Raw genomic sequence first — 19,558 nt, 5'->3', positions numbered from 1 at the left:
AACTACGCTGAAAAATTTAAACTTTCGTCGGTGTGCCTGACTTCGAATTTTCTACAGGCACATCGAGTCGGGATTTTAAATAATTGTGATTGACACCGCATGCGTGCAACTCGCAACATTTCGCATGGATTCTGTTCCGTGCTATAAAAACCGCGTCTCAGTACCAACAAATTTCGGATACTTACAATCGTTAGCGTTTCACAGCGAGCAAACGTCTTAGAAACTTCAGAGATTTTCATTCTTCAACTGATAGGGTGTTAGGATTCTGACAACTGTGTATTGGATTGTTACGAATAAGAATTGGTATTTTCGTTCAAAATTGTTTTTTCGTCATGAAGAGGATTTGTAATTACAATCACACGTCATTATCCACAGCCTGCTGAACAAAATTTAATAGAAGCGTGTATGTACTGGCAAGGTGTAGTGTTTTCTTATTTCTTTCTATTGCTTTGTTGCAAGTTAGACACAACACATGGCACGCTTGTGGGTAGCCGAAAAATAAAATCGCCACCGTTAATACAGCAAGAAAAATATTAAACCTCACCCGTTTCACCCAACTTGATAATAATCTAAGGACTCCTTACTTATTTGATAAAATTTCTCTCTAATAAATCAATTAACTCAGTATTTCTCTAGCACACTCGTTTTTTTTCTTCCTCAGTATTTGGAGATGCGGTTTGGCAAGAGTGTGAGACTGCTGGGCTCTTTCTTCTTTATGGTTGGTGTGGTGAGTACAGATTTCCTTTCTAGTAAAATGTGCTGCATAATCTATAAGTACACCATGCAGAAAACTGATAAAATAGTCTTGTTTAAAAAGTATTATGCAAAAATAAAGCTGATTTACTATTATCCATAGAAGATACACTGTCCACGATAACAACCTTCACAAGTTCGCTGTTACTATTTTGGAAAGCAATACTTTTCTGTGTATTTAGCTTTTTTTCGCCATCAGAACACTGATACTGTTCATATAGATTTTTAAATATTGCACATAAGCACTCTTGGTATCACTGAAAATGTGTAGAACGTAGACGATTTCATACCACAGGCACCTCATCCGTTCCTCTACACCTAAGTTGCTGTTTATCAAAATCGGTCAGTTAATGTTCCAAAGTGAGAGCGTGTGCTACATAGCTAACGTATCCATACAACGGGAGACTCTTCGGTGTTAAAACAGATGACCGCGGCAATCTGAGCAGCCTCAGTGTTCCTGGCGCGCACCATCGACCTGAATGATAGTTTCCCATTAAAGTGTTTCGAGAACATTTCGGTGGAAAAATAAAATCTGGAAAATGTTACACAAATTTACAAACAAAAAGTTTTGTGGGGTTCTATCACCATACAGTACAGAACACACTAATCCAAACTGGTTTCTTTAGACAAGCTCTTCTAAATGTCGTTCTACTTGACCACAGCAGATGAAGTACAGTGACGGATATGGACTGTTTCACATAAACACGAAGAGCAGGTCTCCTGATGCTCTCAGTCTCGTTGGTAACAATTTGTCTACATACGAACTTAGAAGAAACAGTTTAAAGGCCGAAAACGCCATTACAGAATTAAAAAGGGAGCTGAATAACTCAGCGACTAGAAAAACAGTATAACATGAAATGTAGTTAATATAAATCATTTAATGAACAAAAAATTATGAATCGACTTAGATAGAAAAAATATTTCGGTAACTGCACGAGGGAACACGAAATCAAATATCAAGTAATGGCTTTATACCGCTTAATAAGGTTTTATTACGTAATTGTAGCTGCTCATTAAGAATGAGACCATCGTTTCGAGAAGCTTAAAAATTTCTAATTCTTCGAGAACATCTAATCTATGCCCTTTCTTCTCAGTGTGCAAAATGTTGATATCGTGATCAGCTTCTAGCATCACTCCACAAGCATGCTTCTTCTTGTACTTATGTTATAGGCCAGTTTAAACGTTTTATTTCTGATGAAGGCACTCTTAGTAGCGGCCGAAACCTAGGTCAAAAAGACTTCATTTTTCCGACCGAGGGCTGTTATTGCTTTAATTTTATAGATGACGGTTCTAAAATAACGCAAATGAGGCTGCCAAGCTTAACGTCCCATCCGACACGCGGGTTATCATTAACAATGGCACTTGACTACCCTGTGGAGGTATTTGATACTTAACGCAAGACTTTAGTGCGAAATATGGTGATCAATAACAATCTAACACAACATCCTCCCGCCTGCTGTCAATTGCTGGTGACGAAAATGTATTCAATATCAGGTCTCCAACTGGCTACCTTCAAATCTAGCATCACTCCACAAGCATGCTTCTTCTTCCGTAGCTCAGTAATGGGTGTCAGTGAAGAAAGCCGGCCGCGGTGGTCCAGCGGTTCTAGGTGCTCAGTCCGGAGCCGCGCGACTGCTACGGTCGCAGGTTCGAATCCTGCCTCGGGCATGGATGTGTGTGATGTCCTTAGGTTAGTTAGGTTTAAGTAGTTCTAAGTTCTAGGGGACTGATGACCACAGCTGTTAAGTCCCATAGTGCTCAGAGCCATTTGCACCATTTTTTTTTTTTTTTTAAGAAAGAGTATCTGCATGCAGAAGAAGAACCAGTCTGGCGATCTATCGTCACAAGCCTTTAAAATAGATGGGGAAGACAGAAGAGAAGGAGAGGAATTCTCAACACTTATTATGCGATATACTATCGTCTTGTTGACGGGTAAAAAATCTGTTATCAAACGGCATTACAACACCATGCAGAAAGGATTTAAAAACTTAATTGACGGTGAAAGAGCTAAGAATAACAATGATCCACAGACGGGATTAAGTGTTCTGTACATCGAGAAGCACTTCGTGCTACTTTTAGAGACATGGAGTACGTGATGAAATTGGTGGTACGAATAGCAAATTTTCTGAAGTTGCAGGCATTATTCCACTGTCAGCGCTGACACCACAATTCTGCGGAACTGAACAAAGTGCCGAACAAAAGGTGCCGCACCGCAGTGTTAAACGAAATGTTGCGGTGTACCGAGTACTCCAGAGAAAGTCCCCAGGCCGGCCGGTGTGGCCGAGCGGTTCTAGGCGTTTCAGTCTGTAACCGCGCGACCGCTACGGTCGCAGGTTTGAATCTTGCCTCTGGCGTGGATGTGTGTGATGTCCTTAGGTTAGTTAGGTTTAAGTAGTTCTAAGTTCTAGGGGACTGATGACCTCAGATGTTAAGTCCCATAGTGCTCAGAGCTATTTGAACCATAAAAAAAAAGTCCCCAGTAAAACAGAGACAGGCTGACAGGCTGAACATCGGCCTACACGTGGCCCGCAGGTTGCGCTTGCATGATGCCTGGCGCGATATGGCCGACACTGCCTGCCCGGAATCGAACTGGGACCCCCCACCCCTCCGCCTTGTGCATACAGCCCAGCCGCTGGACCGGTGAATATCTTTCACACCACAATCTATAAATCCATAAATACAATTCTACTGCTTGCCATCCGCCGTTTGTGTCTCCAGCTAGAAAGCTATTAAGTATAATGTTGCAAGTTTCTATTACAGTCCTGAAATCTGGTTTCGCAGGACAGAGCGGATCACGTAATATTTGTGGAAAGGGGCCAAAATCAGTTACTGTCAGTTGCACAAAACATACAAACTGTATTTTCCTAAAGCACTTACTCACACATGCCCTTAAAAGCATTCAGAAACACAAGGCCCGAAAACAAGTTATTAAAATTTCATTAAGGAATACATACGGCTGAAGGCCTTAGTTACAAAATTTTACATAAAAACTCGGCTAAAGGCCACACACTGGAGATAGAAGAGCTGAAGGCTTAAGGCCTGGATAACAAGAATTTCAGACAGAGAAAAATATTTTCAATGTTTTAAAAAAGGTGAGTTTTCAAATTTTAATTTAAGACGGCTGAAGGCCTTATGTTAACATTAAAACAAACTAAATTAATAGACGGCTGAAGGCCTCGCACAGTACCTGACACTAAAAGGAAATCACAATCCAAAACAACAGGACAGTGGTGCTCACAAGTGCTCCAAGGGTCGGCCTGAGAAGGTAACTCTAACATAAGTTTAGGTGAGACGGGCAGCCAAGCTTAATACTAAATAATCGGATGGCAACTCGACCCAGGGACGACTGAAGGACCGACCAACAACCTAATCAATTCCCTTCTGCCCGACCAACAGCACGGCAACGGAAAAATAAGAGCACGGCAACGGAAAAATCAGTGAGGACGAAGATACCAGGAGCACTATGTCTTGAAAATTGGCGTCTAAACACAGTCAAGACACAATAACCACTCAAAAATATGAACAACACGGAGAGGAAAACACACTGCCGGAAAACTACGCTAACGACCAGGGCAGGTAACTGGAACGTTAACGACCACAAGGCAGAAGATACCGCTGGTGCATTTCAATAATAAGTATCAACCAATTTCAACAGTTAAACACCATACAGGAAGATGGCTGCGAAATTTCGCCGACTTCAACACATCATACGTTGCTGCATGTGGGAGCGGCCCAGAAAGCAACAACCGGCAATGAACGAAGAGATGTCACAGCTGTTGAGGTTTCATAACAGGTTAACTGATCACTCAATTTCAGTGTCCAGATTCGGTGGGCGACGAACTTTGTAGCTCTCGCAGCTAGCGCCTCACAAATCCGACCACGCCTGCACGCCGCCAACAGCCTCGGTCTGACCCCGCGCCTCCCAGCCAACCGACTAGCACACAAACAACATTCAAATAACTGCTCAGTCAAAACACACAACCCACACACGGTTCCGCGAAAACACTTCCACAAACAACTCGAACAATACTAAAACCAGTCACTGTGGAACAACAAGGACGAATCCCAAGTCGACACACACAGAGAACCCAGAAGCGGACGGCGACCAAATACACGTCGTCCGGTGAGACGACCGACCGAACGACCAACCCAGGTCGTTCCCACTCAAGTTACGTGTGTCGGCAACGATCGGGCGAGTCTTCGCTGTCCGCACGTCACTGCTGCTCCCGTCGAGACTCCCTTCGGATGGACCACGTTCCGGAGACACTGGCTCGTACTCAACCATGCAGAGGGAACACCGGCCCATTGGCCACCCGACACCTCTGCACGAGGAAGGAACCGACCAAAGTCCCGCAAGATGATCAATTGAAGGGGCCCAGAAGGGATCGGAAGACCAAATACACGTCGCCCGATGAGACGACCAACCAACGGTGGACCCTACTCAAGTCTCCTTCCGTCGGACAGTGCATATGTGTCCCCAGCGGTCGGGCAACTACTGGCTGTGCAGATCTTACTGGAGCTCCATCGCGACTGAACTCACAGCACACCACGACCCGGGAATACTTGCGGTCGCCCCAAAAATAGTACGACAGTGCTCTTATCGATAGCGCTGCTGCTGCCACTCATGGGCAGGCAGGCCAGCAACTTAGTGACGCCAGTAAATCGAATAAGAAACCAGACGGCAGTACCGCAAAGACAAGATGTCAAGCAATAAACGGCACGAACACGAGCCGCGCATGGCTCCAATCCATTAACAACAAAGTTTAATCTTGGATTAGTTTATCCTTCTTTCCAGTTCCAAATACAAAATTTAGATTCCACAAATTGTAAAATGTGGGCAATAAATAATTTCTTGTTTTTTTGTCATGTTAAGTGTGGCCCGTTGTAAAAAAGTACCAAATGATTGACCAGTGTAGTCGATCATCGCTGAGAGAGATATCCGTATATTTTTGGAGTCTTCTAAACATGGATGATGAGGGACCGATACTAGGTCTGCGTCGATCGCTAGTAATCAGTTTTTCTTTCCTGCAGTGTTTCACACTGTGAGAAACCCTCACCAACACTGTGGGGTTGTGATCGCAGGATTGAATCCTCTCAATAACTCACAATTACTTGTGAACAGAGACAAAATTACGTGTTGCTATCCTTTCCAAATCTCTTTTGTATTTTTAGCTATATTTCACTCGCAATGATTTATAGTCTAAAACGTGCCGACAGTAAGCCACATCCTGTCAGACTTTTTCAATACAAGATTTGTATTTGAAGTGCACATTCTTGACAAATAGCTTGATTTCACAATGACTGTTGAGAATTATGAAAAAGTCATTGGATTAATAAGAAGTTAAGATGATACACTATCGCAAGTACAAAATCAGATTTTTTAAGAATATAATTTCTTATATATCAACTGAGAAGGGAACGGAACTAAAAAACCACACAGAGTGAGAGGTAGGCTTCGATTTACACTCTACGGCGGGAAGGGCAGGTCTGGGATGTACTGGCCTGGTCTTCGCCTAGGCGGCCAAGCTGCCGTCCGGAGCATACTGGGCCGTGACGGAGAGGAGGGGTGAAATACGCTTCTACGATTTTCACATTGTAAAAGCTGTTTACGTTACACAAGACTAAGCCACATCATTTTATGCTTATCTTGAAACTTTACTTTCTTTGTAAAAAAATAAAACGCCTGCTTTTCATTTCGCATGATTGTTTAGTTCTGATACATTCCTCAGTCGGTTTTACAGAATGTGTATGTTTAAAGAAACTGATTTTTGTACGGATGGTAGTGTAGCATTTTTGCTTCTTAATAAACCATTGACCTTTTCATAATTCCTTTGTGGAATATCGCTATTTCTCAAGCACGTGCACTCGATATACGAATATTATATTGAGAAAGTCTGACTCTGTGTAACTTACAGTTCGATGCATTACTGTTAACGAAATACAGCTAAACGTACAAAAGAGTGTTTGAAATGGTAGTGACACTGATATCTGTCTTCCTTCACTAGTAAATGAGAGTTATTGGGTGGCATCAAAGCCCCGATCGCAAGTCTGCAGGGTTTGTGAGAGTTTAGCTGTAGTGTGAAACACTGCAGGATGAAAATATGAATTATTAACGATCATTGCCAATCTAGTATTTAACACTCACAAGATTTTAATCACCTATGTTCAGAAAACTAAAAATTTGTACGAATTTTTCTATCAGCGACGACCAGTTGTACTCTACAATCATCTGGTAAGGTTTTATAGTGAGGTGCACTCTATATTTTAAAAGACAAACAACTAGTTACTGTCCATCCTACAATTATAGAATGTACATTCGAGATTTGAAACGTCACCTTTTGGTTGCATGCTTTCTTTAAGCAGTTTCCATTTCGATTTTTTTATTTTTTAACAGAAAGGAGGAAGGGAGAAATAGAGATAAGTTTGGTTGTTTTGGGGGAGGAGACCAGACAGCGAATTCATCGGTCTCATCGGATTAGAGACGGACGGGGAAGGAAGTCGGCCGTGCCCTTTGAAAGGAACCATCCCTGCATTTACCTGGAGCCATTTAGGGAAATCACGGAAAACCTAAATCCTGAGTGGGCCCGTCAAGTTCCCTTAACTTCCGACAGATAGCGTAGCTGCAGGACAGTTTCAAAATGGCGTCCCTAGGTGATGTACGTTACAAGCAACGTACCGTCATAGAATTTCTCACTGCAGAGAATGAAACTGTGGGGAACATTCATAACCGATTGTGCAAAATCTATGGAGAATCTGCTGTCGAAAGAATTACAGTTTGCCGGCGGTTGTGCCGGAGCGGTTCTAGGCGCTTCAGTCTGGAAGCTCGCTACCGCTACGGTCGCAGGTTCGAATCCTGCCTCGGGCATGGATGTGTATGATGTCCTTAGGTTAATTATGTTTGTTCTAAGTTCTAGGGGACTGATGATCTCAGATGTTAAGTCCGATAGTGAACCGTTTAGAAGTGCAGTTAGTTGCTGAGCACGGAGGGTGAGGTCATCAGAAGGCGGATCGGTGAAGCGGGAGACCATCTGCGGCTGTCATACCTGACATGTTGCAGCGAGCTAACGTTATCATTCGCGAGGACAGACGCATTACAATTCGGCAGTTGGCCCTACATCTGTCAATCAGCAAAGTCAGTGTGGATGCAATTATCTGCACTCCTCGGTATTCAAAAGTGTGTGCAAGATGGGTCCTGCAGTGTCTAACGGTAGATCACAAATCGCACAGATTGTGACAGGTGATGAAACCAGGGTTCAGCATTTTGAGCTGGAAACAAAACGACAGTCGATGAAATGGTGCCATTCCCACTCCCCACAGAGGAAAAAATTCAAAGCAACTGCTTCCGCCAGTAAGGTCACCGTGTTCTGGGACTGCGAAGGTGTGATTATCATTGATGTGGTTCCGAGAGGTGGTACCATTAATTCAGAAGCATATATCAACAAATAAAACTCAAGACGCTTCCAGCGACTTCGGTGCCACAGCAACACAGGAGATGTTTTGCTGCAACACGATAACACTTGGCCCCACACAAGTCTGAGGACTGCTGAACACATTGCAAAACAGGGTTGGACATTGTTACCCCATCCACCCCACAACCCTGGCCTAATCCCCCAGGACTTTCAAGTGTTTGTGCAATTCGTGGAAGACATTTTGAGGACGATGAGGAGGTGATTCACACAATGAAGCACTGGCTCCGCCACCAAGACAAGGATTGGTACCGACAGGGCATACACGCCCTTATTTCGCGCTGTAAGGAGGTAGATGTTAGAATGGGATGGAGAATACGTGGAAAATAGAGTCTGTGAATAAAACACCATTCTTTTGTTTGTGTCCTTCTCATTATGAAATGTAATGTAATGTATTGCGAATACATAGACAGAAGGATCCTTTATTGTATGATTACATGATAGCAGAACAAACACTAGTAGCAGTTACTTCTCTAAAATATCTGGGAGTATGCGTGCGGAACGATTTGAAGTGGAATGATCATATAAAATTAATTGTTGGTAAGGCGGGTAGCAGGTTGAGATTCATTGGGAGAGTCCTTAGAAAATGTAGTCCATCAACAAAGGATGTGGCTTACAAAACACTCGTTCGACCTATACTTGAGTGTGGGATCCGTACCAGATCGGGTTGACGGAAGAGATAGAGAAGATCCAAAGAAGAGCGGCGCGTTTCGTCACAGGGTTATTTGGTAACCGTGATAGCGTTACGGAGATGTTTAGCAAACTCAAGTGGCAGACTCTGCAAGACAGGCGCTCTCCATCGCGGTGTAGCTTGCTCGCCAGGTTTCGAGAGGGTGCGTTTCTGGATGAGGTATAGAATATATTGCTTCCCCCTACTTACACCTCCCGAGGAGATCACGAATGTAAAATTAGAGAGATTCGAGCGCGCACGGAGGCTCTCAGACAGTCGTTCTTCCCGCGAACCATACGCGACTGGAACAGAAAAGGGAGGTAATGACAGTGGCACGTAAAGTGCCCTCCGCCAGACACCGTTGGGTGGCTTGCGGAGTATAAATGTAGATGTAGATGTAGATTATGTTCAATAAAGAATTGTTGGAGAAAAAAAATGCGGTGATTACTTTCTGGGCAACCTACGTATATCGAATAAGTAATTAAGGACACGGGTTGAAAGCGCTACTGTAAGATGAAAAGGGTGTCACAGGAGAGGAATTCGTGGCGAGCTGCATCAAAGCAGCCGGCCGGTGTGGCCGTGCGGTTCTAGGCGCTTCAGTCTGGAACCGCGTGACCGCTACGGTCGCAGGTTCGAATCCTGCCTCGGGCATGGATGTGTGTGATGTCCTTAGGTTAGTTAGGTTTAAGTAGTTCTCAGTTCTAGGGGACTGATGACCACAGATGTTAAGTCCCATAGTGCTCAGAGCCATTTGAACCAATTTGCATCAAAGCAGTCATGACACTGACACACAATCATGCACGTACGCACACACACATGCCCACACGATCACAAAGAAAGATGTTAATGCATTAGAAGCAACTCCGCCTGTGGGGACAGCCATCCCCCCCCCTCCCTCTTCCAGTCATCACAACGAGCCTCCTGAGGGCGCTGATGACCACGCTGTTGAACACCCCACATCTAACATCATCATCATGAAGTGTAAAACTACAGTTTCAACCATTATCCACGTCGTACACTCTTTATTCAGTCAAATGAAGGTACCAAAATTTTTATATCAGTCTGCTCTAATGAAAATTCATTACTATTTCGCTTTGTTTTGTGTATTCTGTTTAGTGTAGTAAGAAAAGTTAGTTGACCTGTAATTACAATAACAATTGTCCTTACTATTAAACGTATCTCTGCTATCCATAGAACTGCGTTTAACGAACCTGCTTTGTCTTTCTATTTCGCCTCTATGAGGATCAGACTGTCTGAGTACGTTCTCGGAGGAGTGTTTTTGATACCTGGTATCACCAGAGATTCTTCTTTGCTGGTTAGACTGATACGTCTCCATCCTGTCTCGAAGGATCAACTGAAGGGATTTAAAATGGAGAAACAACCGCCCCAGTTTCGAAAGGTGGCGTTAGTATTTGAGCAAATAGGATGATGATCATGTATCCCTGTAGTAATCCGATCACATTCCAAAATATACATTACTTCATCAACACTTCTATCGTATGTAAGAAAAAATTTGCACTAACATTACTCATATAATCACAAATTTTGATAAGCTAAAACAAGTTCTTTCTTTATTTCAGACGTCCTGGATTCCTATAGTCGTCTACGTTCCTGCGATAGCGTTTAACCAAGGTATGGAATAGTTCTATCTATTTATTTCAGAAGGAATGTTCTGTGAAAGTAGATAGGGGAGGGATGACATGGATTTCAGTTGAAACGCACAGTTTCTGCTTACATACCATCTACGTAGCGCAAAATTTCTTAATTTCCTAAATTCGATCCCAAAATGTACATATAGGCTTTTATAAATCTTTCCTCATTCGCAATAGACTTCTGTCTTCTTCTGGCATATCCTTCGCCTCAGAAGACTCAGAGGAAACAGGACGTATAATAGCAACATAACGTGGATAGCCTGTACTTAAATGGTAGTTCCACATAATTTCCAGTGTCCATATGTTATATGAGTGCTGCGGTTGATCTTTCCATGGTTTCTGTCAAAATACCTTGTGAAAATGGTGAGATATGCGTCTAAATTTTCCTGTTTTATCATAGCCTCATTCTCAAGAAGGACGCCAACTTTAGGTTGCTAACCAACTCAATGAATTCACAAGCAACATTAATACCTCATCCTAATGTCGCCATGTCAGACACGACCTAACGCAGAAAGATGCTTAAAACTAGGTTTAGGATTAGCGCATGCAATCTGAGGTTCATTTAGAGTATTCTAAGAAAATATAAATAATTAGCGGAAGATGTGACAAATAAAACAACCGTTAGACCAGTTCATTAGTACTGATTGTTAATGTGGAGTCCTTGACACCTCGTATTATCCGAGAAGGGAGACAAGACCAAAAAAAAGGGGCGCATTTCATCGTGGGTTCGTTTAGAAAGCACAAGAGGGCTTCTAAGATAATCAACAAACTCAGTTCATAATCGCTGCAACACAGACGTAATTCACAGTGGAGTAGATTACTCTTCAAATTTCGAGAGCATACGTTCCAAAAAGAGCACGTCAACATATCGCTTCCTCATACGTCCATCACACGAAATTAACACAACGGAAAAGTGTGATAAATTAGAGCTCATACGGAGACCCACAGTCAGCTGTTCTTTCCAAACACGATGTTTGATGCAACGGAAAAGGAGAGAAATGTTAGTGGTAAGGTACCAGAATTGTCCTCTGCCAGACACTGTAAACGGGCCTTTGGAATACAGACGTAAGTAGTAAGCTGCATTGTTACCACATTTCCGATGATATCATCCATGGTGTCAAAATGCACAGTTGCTACATTACCCCTTCCCCTCCCCTTCTAGAGGGATCGGTTCCATTATTGGATTGTTAGGTAACAATGTCATTGTGAAAAGGAGAGTATCATCATCATCAGGGAATCGTAAGTAATTGTATAAAACCAAGGACAAACAGTATAGTAATGGCTGTAACACAGCCCAATACAAAATTATAAAAGAAAAATTCGGCGAATTTAAACAAAACTTCAGGGAAGAATGATGATGTACGAGGTGCATTCAAGTTCTAAGGCCTCCGATTTTTTTCTCCGGACTGGAAAGAGATAGAAACATGCGCTTTGTTTTAAAATGAGGCCGCGTTCATTGTCAATACATCCCAGAGTTGGCAGCACCGTACGGCAGATGGAATTTTACCGCCAGCGGCGAGAATGAGAACTGTTTTAAATACTTAAAATGGCGACGTTTTCCTTACTTGAACAGCATGCAATCATTCGTTTTATGAATTTGTGTGATGTGAAACCAAATGAAATTCATCGACAGTTGAAGGAGACATGTGGTGATGGAGTTATGGATGTGCTGAAAGTGCGTTCGTGGGTACGATAGTTTAATGAAGGCAGAACATCGTGTGACAACAAACCGAAACAACCACGGGCTCACACAAACCAGTCTGACGACATGATCGAGAAAGTGGAGAGAATTGTTTTGGGGGATCGCCGAATGACTGTTGAACAGATCGCCTGCAGATTTGGCATTTCTGTGGGTTCTGTGCACACAATCCTGCATGACGACCTGAAAATGCGAAAAGTGTCATCCAGGTGGGTGCCACGAATTCTGACGGATGACCACATGGCTGCCCGTGTGGCACGTTGCCAAGCAATGTTGACGCACAACGACAGCATGAATGGGACTTACTTTTCGTAGGTTGTGACAATGGATGAGACGTGGATGCCACTTTTCAATCCAGAAACAAAGCGCCAGTCAGCTCAATGGAAGCACACAGATTCACCGCCACCAAAAAAATTTCGGGTAACCGCCAGTGCTGAAAAAATGATGGTGTCCATGTTCTGGGACAGCGAGGGCGTAATCCTTACCCATTGTGTTCCAAAGGGGACTACGGTAACAGGTGCATCCTACGAAAATGTTTTGAAGAACAAATTCCTTCCTGCACTGCAACAAAAACGTCCAGGAAGGGCTGTGCGTGTGCTGTTTCACCAAGGCAATGCACCCGCACATCGAGCTAACGTTACGCAACAGTTTCTTCGTGATAACAACTTTGAAGTGATTCCTCATGCTCCCTACTCACCTGACCTGGCTCCTAGTGACTTTTGGCTTTTTCCAACAATGAAAGACACTCTCTGTGGCCGCACATTCACCAGCCGTGCTGCTATTGCCTCAGCGATTTTCCAGTGGTCAAAACAGACTCCTAAAGAAGCCTTCGCCGCTGCCATGGAATCATGGCGTCAGCGTTGTGAAAAATGTATACGTCTGCAGGGCGATTACGTCGAGAAGTAACGCCAGTTTCATCGATTTCGGGTGAATAGTTAATTAGAAAAAAAATCGGAGGCCTTAGAACTTGAATGCACCTCGTACTTCTCGTAATCCATGCTGGGTAAAGGGATGTGAAGACACCACCTGCAGGAGCGAGACATCCAACCGAAACAAAATTGCCATACCCAGTTCGCACCCAGTATATACAGTGAAGTTTACTCCAAATTTACGACTCTTCTTTTGTCCTATGTGCAATGAACGTGTCAGATATGCTTGAAATGCATATAGAGGTTGATGTCAATGAAAACTCTGGGACAGGAACTGCAGACAGTATGCAGTGATGTATAGAAGATATGTGGAATTTGGCTGTAACATGGGGCAATTTGTTACAGTTCAGTTGTATCATAGAAATGTATGGAGAATTTAGTAACAAATTTTCGTAACATGATATTGTGTGGAGTGAGGAGAGTCATGTGGTCACAATGGTGCAATTACATAAGTTAGAATTATCAGCAGAATATGACAAATGTTTTATTCTACAATATAAAGTTAATACCATAACAAGGAGTCACTATAATGTTTGGGTTACTTTGAAAACGGGTAGTTGAAAACGTAGCAACCCTCATTTATGACAAATACAAGTGTGAATTATTAGCCATCAGCACGCTATTTCATCAGAGTTTTGTATAGTTTCCATTATGCTACAGCATGATTCTGTTGTAGTCAAGTACACTTTAACCAGTAAGTTAAATGAATAGTACCACTGTGTGTGTTTTGTAATGATACAGAACAAATAATCGCATTTACACCAATGGATAAATAAAACTCAAAAGTGTCGTGGTAAATCTTTGGCCATGAACTGAAAGCTTCAAGAGATAGATTTTCTGGTACACCTTCCCACATTTTCATCCAACAGCTGAACATTGTTGAGTATTCTTCTGTGGCATTCCTGCAGGGTTGGGGAGAGTCTGACACTTTTGATTATAGGATTTTTCCCATATCAATGGTATTTGTCACAATTTCGCTGTAACATGGAGTAATTTGTTACGGTTTTACTGAAACAGGGACATTCTATTACAGTTTTGCTGTAACACGAGCAGTTAGTTACAATTTCTCTGTAACTGTTAATGTATTGGGGAAGGGGGACAACAGTCATCTAGTCATCACTGTGTGTTCGATTAAGGTAGCAAACTCAGCAGACCATCACAAAAGTTTTGTACACCTAGGTAAAATGAATACCCTAGCATGGGGACATTATAACATTATGGTGACTCTGCAAAGTAGTTGAATGTGGTTAGTTGAATGTATGACAATACTGATTTCCTACCTATACAAACATGCATTACTAGTGTTCAGCATGCTGTTTCATCATATTGTTACGTAGTTCCGACTGTATGACAACATATGTTAGTTATCTGCAAGTGCAATCTAACATGTACTCTAGAACTGTGTTTTGCCATTCATGTCTCGTACTGTGATTGAACAAATCTTTAAGAATTTTGATAAAGAACACCCAGAACTGTTGAAGTATATGTATGGTCTTGGTTCAAAAATAGTTCAAATGGCTCTGAGCACTATGGGACTTAACATCTCAGATCATCAGCCCCCTAGAACTTAGAACTACTTAAACCTAACTAACCTAAGCCCACCACACACATCCATGCCCGAGACAGGATTCGAACCTGCGACCGTAGAGGTCGCGCGGCTCCAGACTGAAGCGCCTAGAACTGCACGGCCATCAATGGCCGGCGTGTGGTCTTGAAACAATAAGTATGACATAGATTTTCTGCTACAGCTTCATATATTTCATCCAATATTTGACCATTATAGGACATCTTCTATTGCATTCATGCAATGGTCAGAGAAGTCCGCAACACATTCGGCTATCAAGAGAGTAGAATATCCAGTGAGGTAGCAAATACATGTTTGAAGTTCTAAGAAAAACAAGCACAGGCTGTAGGGAAATATTGGTAATAAATAACACATAGAAGAACCCAAAGAGAATCATAAGAATGTAAGTCCAAGAGAGAAGTGCTCGGATTAAAACAGGGTAAGATAAAGATGTAATCCTGCTACCAAAAAGTTCACCCTGTACATCAATGAACCAAGAGCTACTGTGATATTCTTGATTGTTGCCCCATCAGAACGCCCTTTTCATCAGCAGGTAATTCCACTTCATATGGTATAGTCAGAGCGTTTGTAGATACTTTCTTGCCGACTTTACCCAGTGTTTATCTTGTTGTCACTTGCCACTCCCATGTATGAGAAATGGTGTTTCTCCCTCCATGGTGTCTCTCATAGAGATGAACTTGTAGAATTTACCACCTAGATAGCTGTTAAATGCACGACATAATTTCCTTGTTTAACATGACAGATAGTCCCTTCTCTAATTTTTCATGATACTCCATTTGACTACCGATGTTACATAACTGACGTGTCAGCATTTACTGTAAAACACTGATGAAAATTGGACATACATTGGAGTATCAGCGAAAAAAACAATGGATACAAGGACGATTACTACATTACGAAAATTCTGTTTATGCATCTCCATTTTTCTTTGGATCTGCTTAAAAAAAGCATGGTCAAATTGTACATAAATGTGGTTGTTTCGACATTTTGCAACTAGCAACAGAAAAACCTGTTATCAGTCATAAAGCACATGAACATTCTTGTTTTTGATACTGATAACAACCAGCTTCATAAGAAATGATACGATCCTTAGCTTGAATAAAATTAATGTATTGTTTGATGTCTATTATAGAAATGTTTTTGCGACCTGGAGTTGTGCAATGAAGCATTAGGGAGGGGATCATCCAGTACGAGATGATGTGTTTCAGGAGTCGAACTTAAAACTTTTTGTTCCTGGATGTAATAAATACCACTCAACTATCCTATTCGATTTTAAACTGCCTTTTACTGTAAATTACACACATCAGCCTTACACAGTGCATATATGATGGTTGGAGAATATGATATTAACCCCTACACAATAGTCTGCAGAACCAACTGTGGCAGATAGAACAGCTAATATTGGGCTCGAAATGATCTTAGCTATATGTTGATTTTTTTACCATTGCATGTGAAGGAACTATCCCAGTTGCTTTAGAAATGGCTAGAATAGTCATTACTATTACATTGCACACCAGAATAGCTCGTTAATATTCACATCTGATCGTTTCTCAAGTCTGGGAAGACGTATTGTTTCGACATCTCAGTCGTCAAACCTATCTCAGACATACATTCTTGTAGTGATATTGAGGCATTCTCTTAGTATATGCCCGGTTCATAAGAGGTCTAGCAATACCAGCACTAGCACTACCACGAATGTACGGTTTCTGCCATTTCTGCCCCATTGTTTTCCTTCTCTGAATGTATGTTAAGCATAATGGTCACTTTCATGACATGGATCAGTCGTAATCTTCTTTGCTTCAGACCCAGGTCCATAAATAAACTTATTTATTTTTCCTGTATTACATTTACCAGATGACATTTCCCCATGACCCATCTATGTCACTATAACAGTAGACGCAGTATTACAACATTCAAGATTTATGATTCTCTCCTGTCTTATTGACAGTTAGCCCTCATTCTAAGTCTAATATTACAGATTATTAACCCCATCATAGCAGTAGCGGACGCACTGAAGCTACAGGACCAAGTCTGTGCCTAACAGGCAATCAGAATTTACACTCCAGTGAAAAGGTATTACTTTACCTAACCTCTATAATTATTTGTAGCCACTTGGATACTATGATAGAAACTGTGGTATTCTGTCAGCACTGTGCGCAAGTTTACCTAACCACTTGCTCGACAGATCGGGATGAGCTTGAGTTCCGTTATTGTTCATGACGTAGGAAATGCCTGAAGTGTACTGTTCAGTTCAGACGTCAAAAGTCACTGTCCTGGGCTCGTCTATTCTTACCAGGGAGCTCACATTCACCATTTTGGTCAGCAATTTTATCAATAAGGACTAATAATAGACGGTTTTTATACACTACTCGCCATTAAAATTGCTACACCAAGAAGAAATGCAGATGATAGACGGGTATTGATTGGACAAATATATTATACTAGGACTGACATATGATTATATTTTCACGCAATTTGAGTGCATAGATCCTGAGAAATCAGTACCCAGAACAACTATCTCTGGCCGTAATAATGGCCTTGATATGCCTGGGCATTGAGTCAAACAGAGCTTGGATGGCGTGTACAGGTACAGCTGCCCATGCAGCTTCAATACGATACCACAGTTCATCAAGAGTAGTGACTGGCGTATTGTGACGAGCTAGTTGCTCGGCCACCATTGACCAGACGTCTTCAATTGGTGAGAGATCTGGTGAATATGCTGGCCAGGGCAGCGGTCGAACATTTTCTGTATCCAGAAAGGCCCGTACAGGACCTGCAACATGCGGTCGTGCATTATCCTGCTGAAATGTAGGGTTTCGCAGGGATCGAATGAAGGGTAGAGACATGGGTCGTAACACATCTGAAATGTAACGTCCACTGTTCAAAGTGCCGTCAATGCGAACAAGAGGTGACCGAGACGTGTAACCAATGGCACCCCATACCATCACACCGGGGGATACGCAAGTATGGCGATGACGAATACACGCTTCCAATGTGCGTTCACCGCGATGTCGCCAAACGCGAATGCGACCATCATGATGCTGTAAATAAAACCTGGATTCATCCGAAAAAATGACGTTTTGCCATTCGTGCACCAAGTTCGTCGTTGAGTACATCATCGCAGGCGCTGCTGTCTCTGAGCGTCAAGGATACCCGCAGCCATGGTCTCCGAGCTGGTATTCCATACTGCTGCAAACGTCGTCGAACTGTTCGCGCAGATGGTTTTCGTCTTGCAAACGTCCCCATCTGTTGACTCAGGAATCGAGACGTGGCTGCATGATCCGTTACAGCCATGCGGATAAGCCGCCTGTCATCTTGACTGCTAGTGATACGAGGCCGTTGGGATCCAGCACGGCGTTCCATATTACCCCCCTGAACCTACCGATTCCATATTCTGCTAACAGTCATTGGATCTCGACCAACGCGAGCAGCAATGTCGCGATACGATAAACCGCAATCGCAATAGGCTACAATCCGACCTTTATCAATGTCGGAAACGTGATGGTGCGCATTTCTTCTCCTTACACAAGGCATGACAACAACGTTTCACCACGCAACGCCGGTCAACTGCTGTTTGTGTATGAGAAATCGGTTGGAAACTTTCCTCATGTCAGCACGTTGTGGGTGTCGCCACCGGCGCCAACATTGTGTGAATGCTCTGAAAAGCTAATCATCTGCATATCACAGCATCTTCTTCCTGTTGGTTAAATTTCGCGTCTGTAGGACGTCATCTTCGTGGTGTAGCAATTTTAATGGCACGTAGTGTAAGTACAACTGATAACAGATGTTGACAAATGACAAGTGGTTAAAACTAAGAGCTTGTTCAAAATATGTAAAAACAGTGTAGTTGATATGAACTATTACTAAACAAGTGAAATCCTAATATAATTCGCTGCTACTCCTGGAAATATTCAGATCTAACACATTTCCTCATTTTTCATCCCACCTACCACAGTCACTGTCTGACATCAGTGTGTCATTTGACTTGACTTGCTATGATGTGGCTGGGAGCTATGACATTGCATCTATTAACAAGCCCATACCAGGTGAACGCTGTGTTAGTGCTGTGGACCGGATGTGACCCATCCTACAGCTCTTGCGGAAACCTGTTGACTAGATTTGCTTGACGCTCATTGTAATGCAGTCTAAATCCTTCTTTGTATTGTTTGTTAAAAATTCTGTTCCGCTACAGATGGTGGTAACTTCAACAAAACATCGTATTCCAGAGGTTTAAAAACGATTAATTAGCGATGGAGTGGCTTCTGGATAGTGTGGGCCTCTATGGCGTGGTTAAATTGTGTGAAGGGCTGCAGGATGGAGCTATGAGTTTTTGCATGTGTTGTGTACTGTTATTAAATGATCTCCTAGCTTCCAAGCTGTCAGACTCAGAACTGATGTTCGTTGATGTCGTTCCACTGGTTAAAATGATCCTGAAATGTGATCCATTCTCCTGACTCCTTCACATCTGACTAAGACACTCTTAACATGATAACTAAATGAAGATCGCAGTCACCTGCCAGAACAATAACTACTACCTTATTCCTGTTCTGCGATCTGTGTTGCTGTCTTTGTAATACATTTCACTGGCGACCACTCTCCAACTCTTTGAGGTTACCATGTGTTTTGTCAGAACCCCTCTTGGTGCTCGAAATTTATGCGAATGTTGTATCGATTTGGTACCACATATGTCCAGAAACAAATGAATGGCTTTTCTGGAACATGCCTCGCTATAATGTCGCTGTTTGTGTCCAAAAGAAAAGTCAACATACTACTAAGCAGTTGGTCATAATCTTTTGGATCATCT

General features: G+C 42.5%; 1 protein-coding gene across 3 annotated transcripts in view; it reads left to right on the top strand.

The window, feature by feature from the left end:
- The window catches only part of LOC126416410 (sodium-coupled monocarboxylate transporter 1-like), a 253,907-nt gene that overhangs the window by 87,474 nt on the left and 146,875 nt on the right, over positions 1–19,558 (top strand). For all 3 annotated transcript variants that reach the window (XM_050084124.1, XM_050084122.1, XM_050084123.1), the window contains exons 4-5: positions 662–727; positions 10,470–10,521. In XM_050084124.1, the coding sequence (XP_049940081.1) occupies positions 662–727; positions 10,470–10,521 (118 nt within the window). The remainder of the gene's footprint in view (positions 1–661; positions 728–10,469; positions 10,522–19,558) is intronic.

The sequence above is a fragment of the Schistocerca serialis genome, chromosome 8 (genome assembly GCF_023864345.2).
Source record: "Schistocerca serialis cubense isolate TAMUIC-IGC-003099 chromosome 8, iqSchSeri2.2, whole genome shotgun sequence".
Classification (NCBI taxonomy): domain Eukaryota; kingdom Metazoa; phylum Arthropoda; class Insecta; order Orthoptera; family Acrididae; genus Schistocerca; species Schistocerca serialis.
The sequence above is the reverse complement of the archived record's forward strand: the minus strand, read 5'-3'. Positions and strand labels throughout refer to the sequence as shown.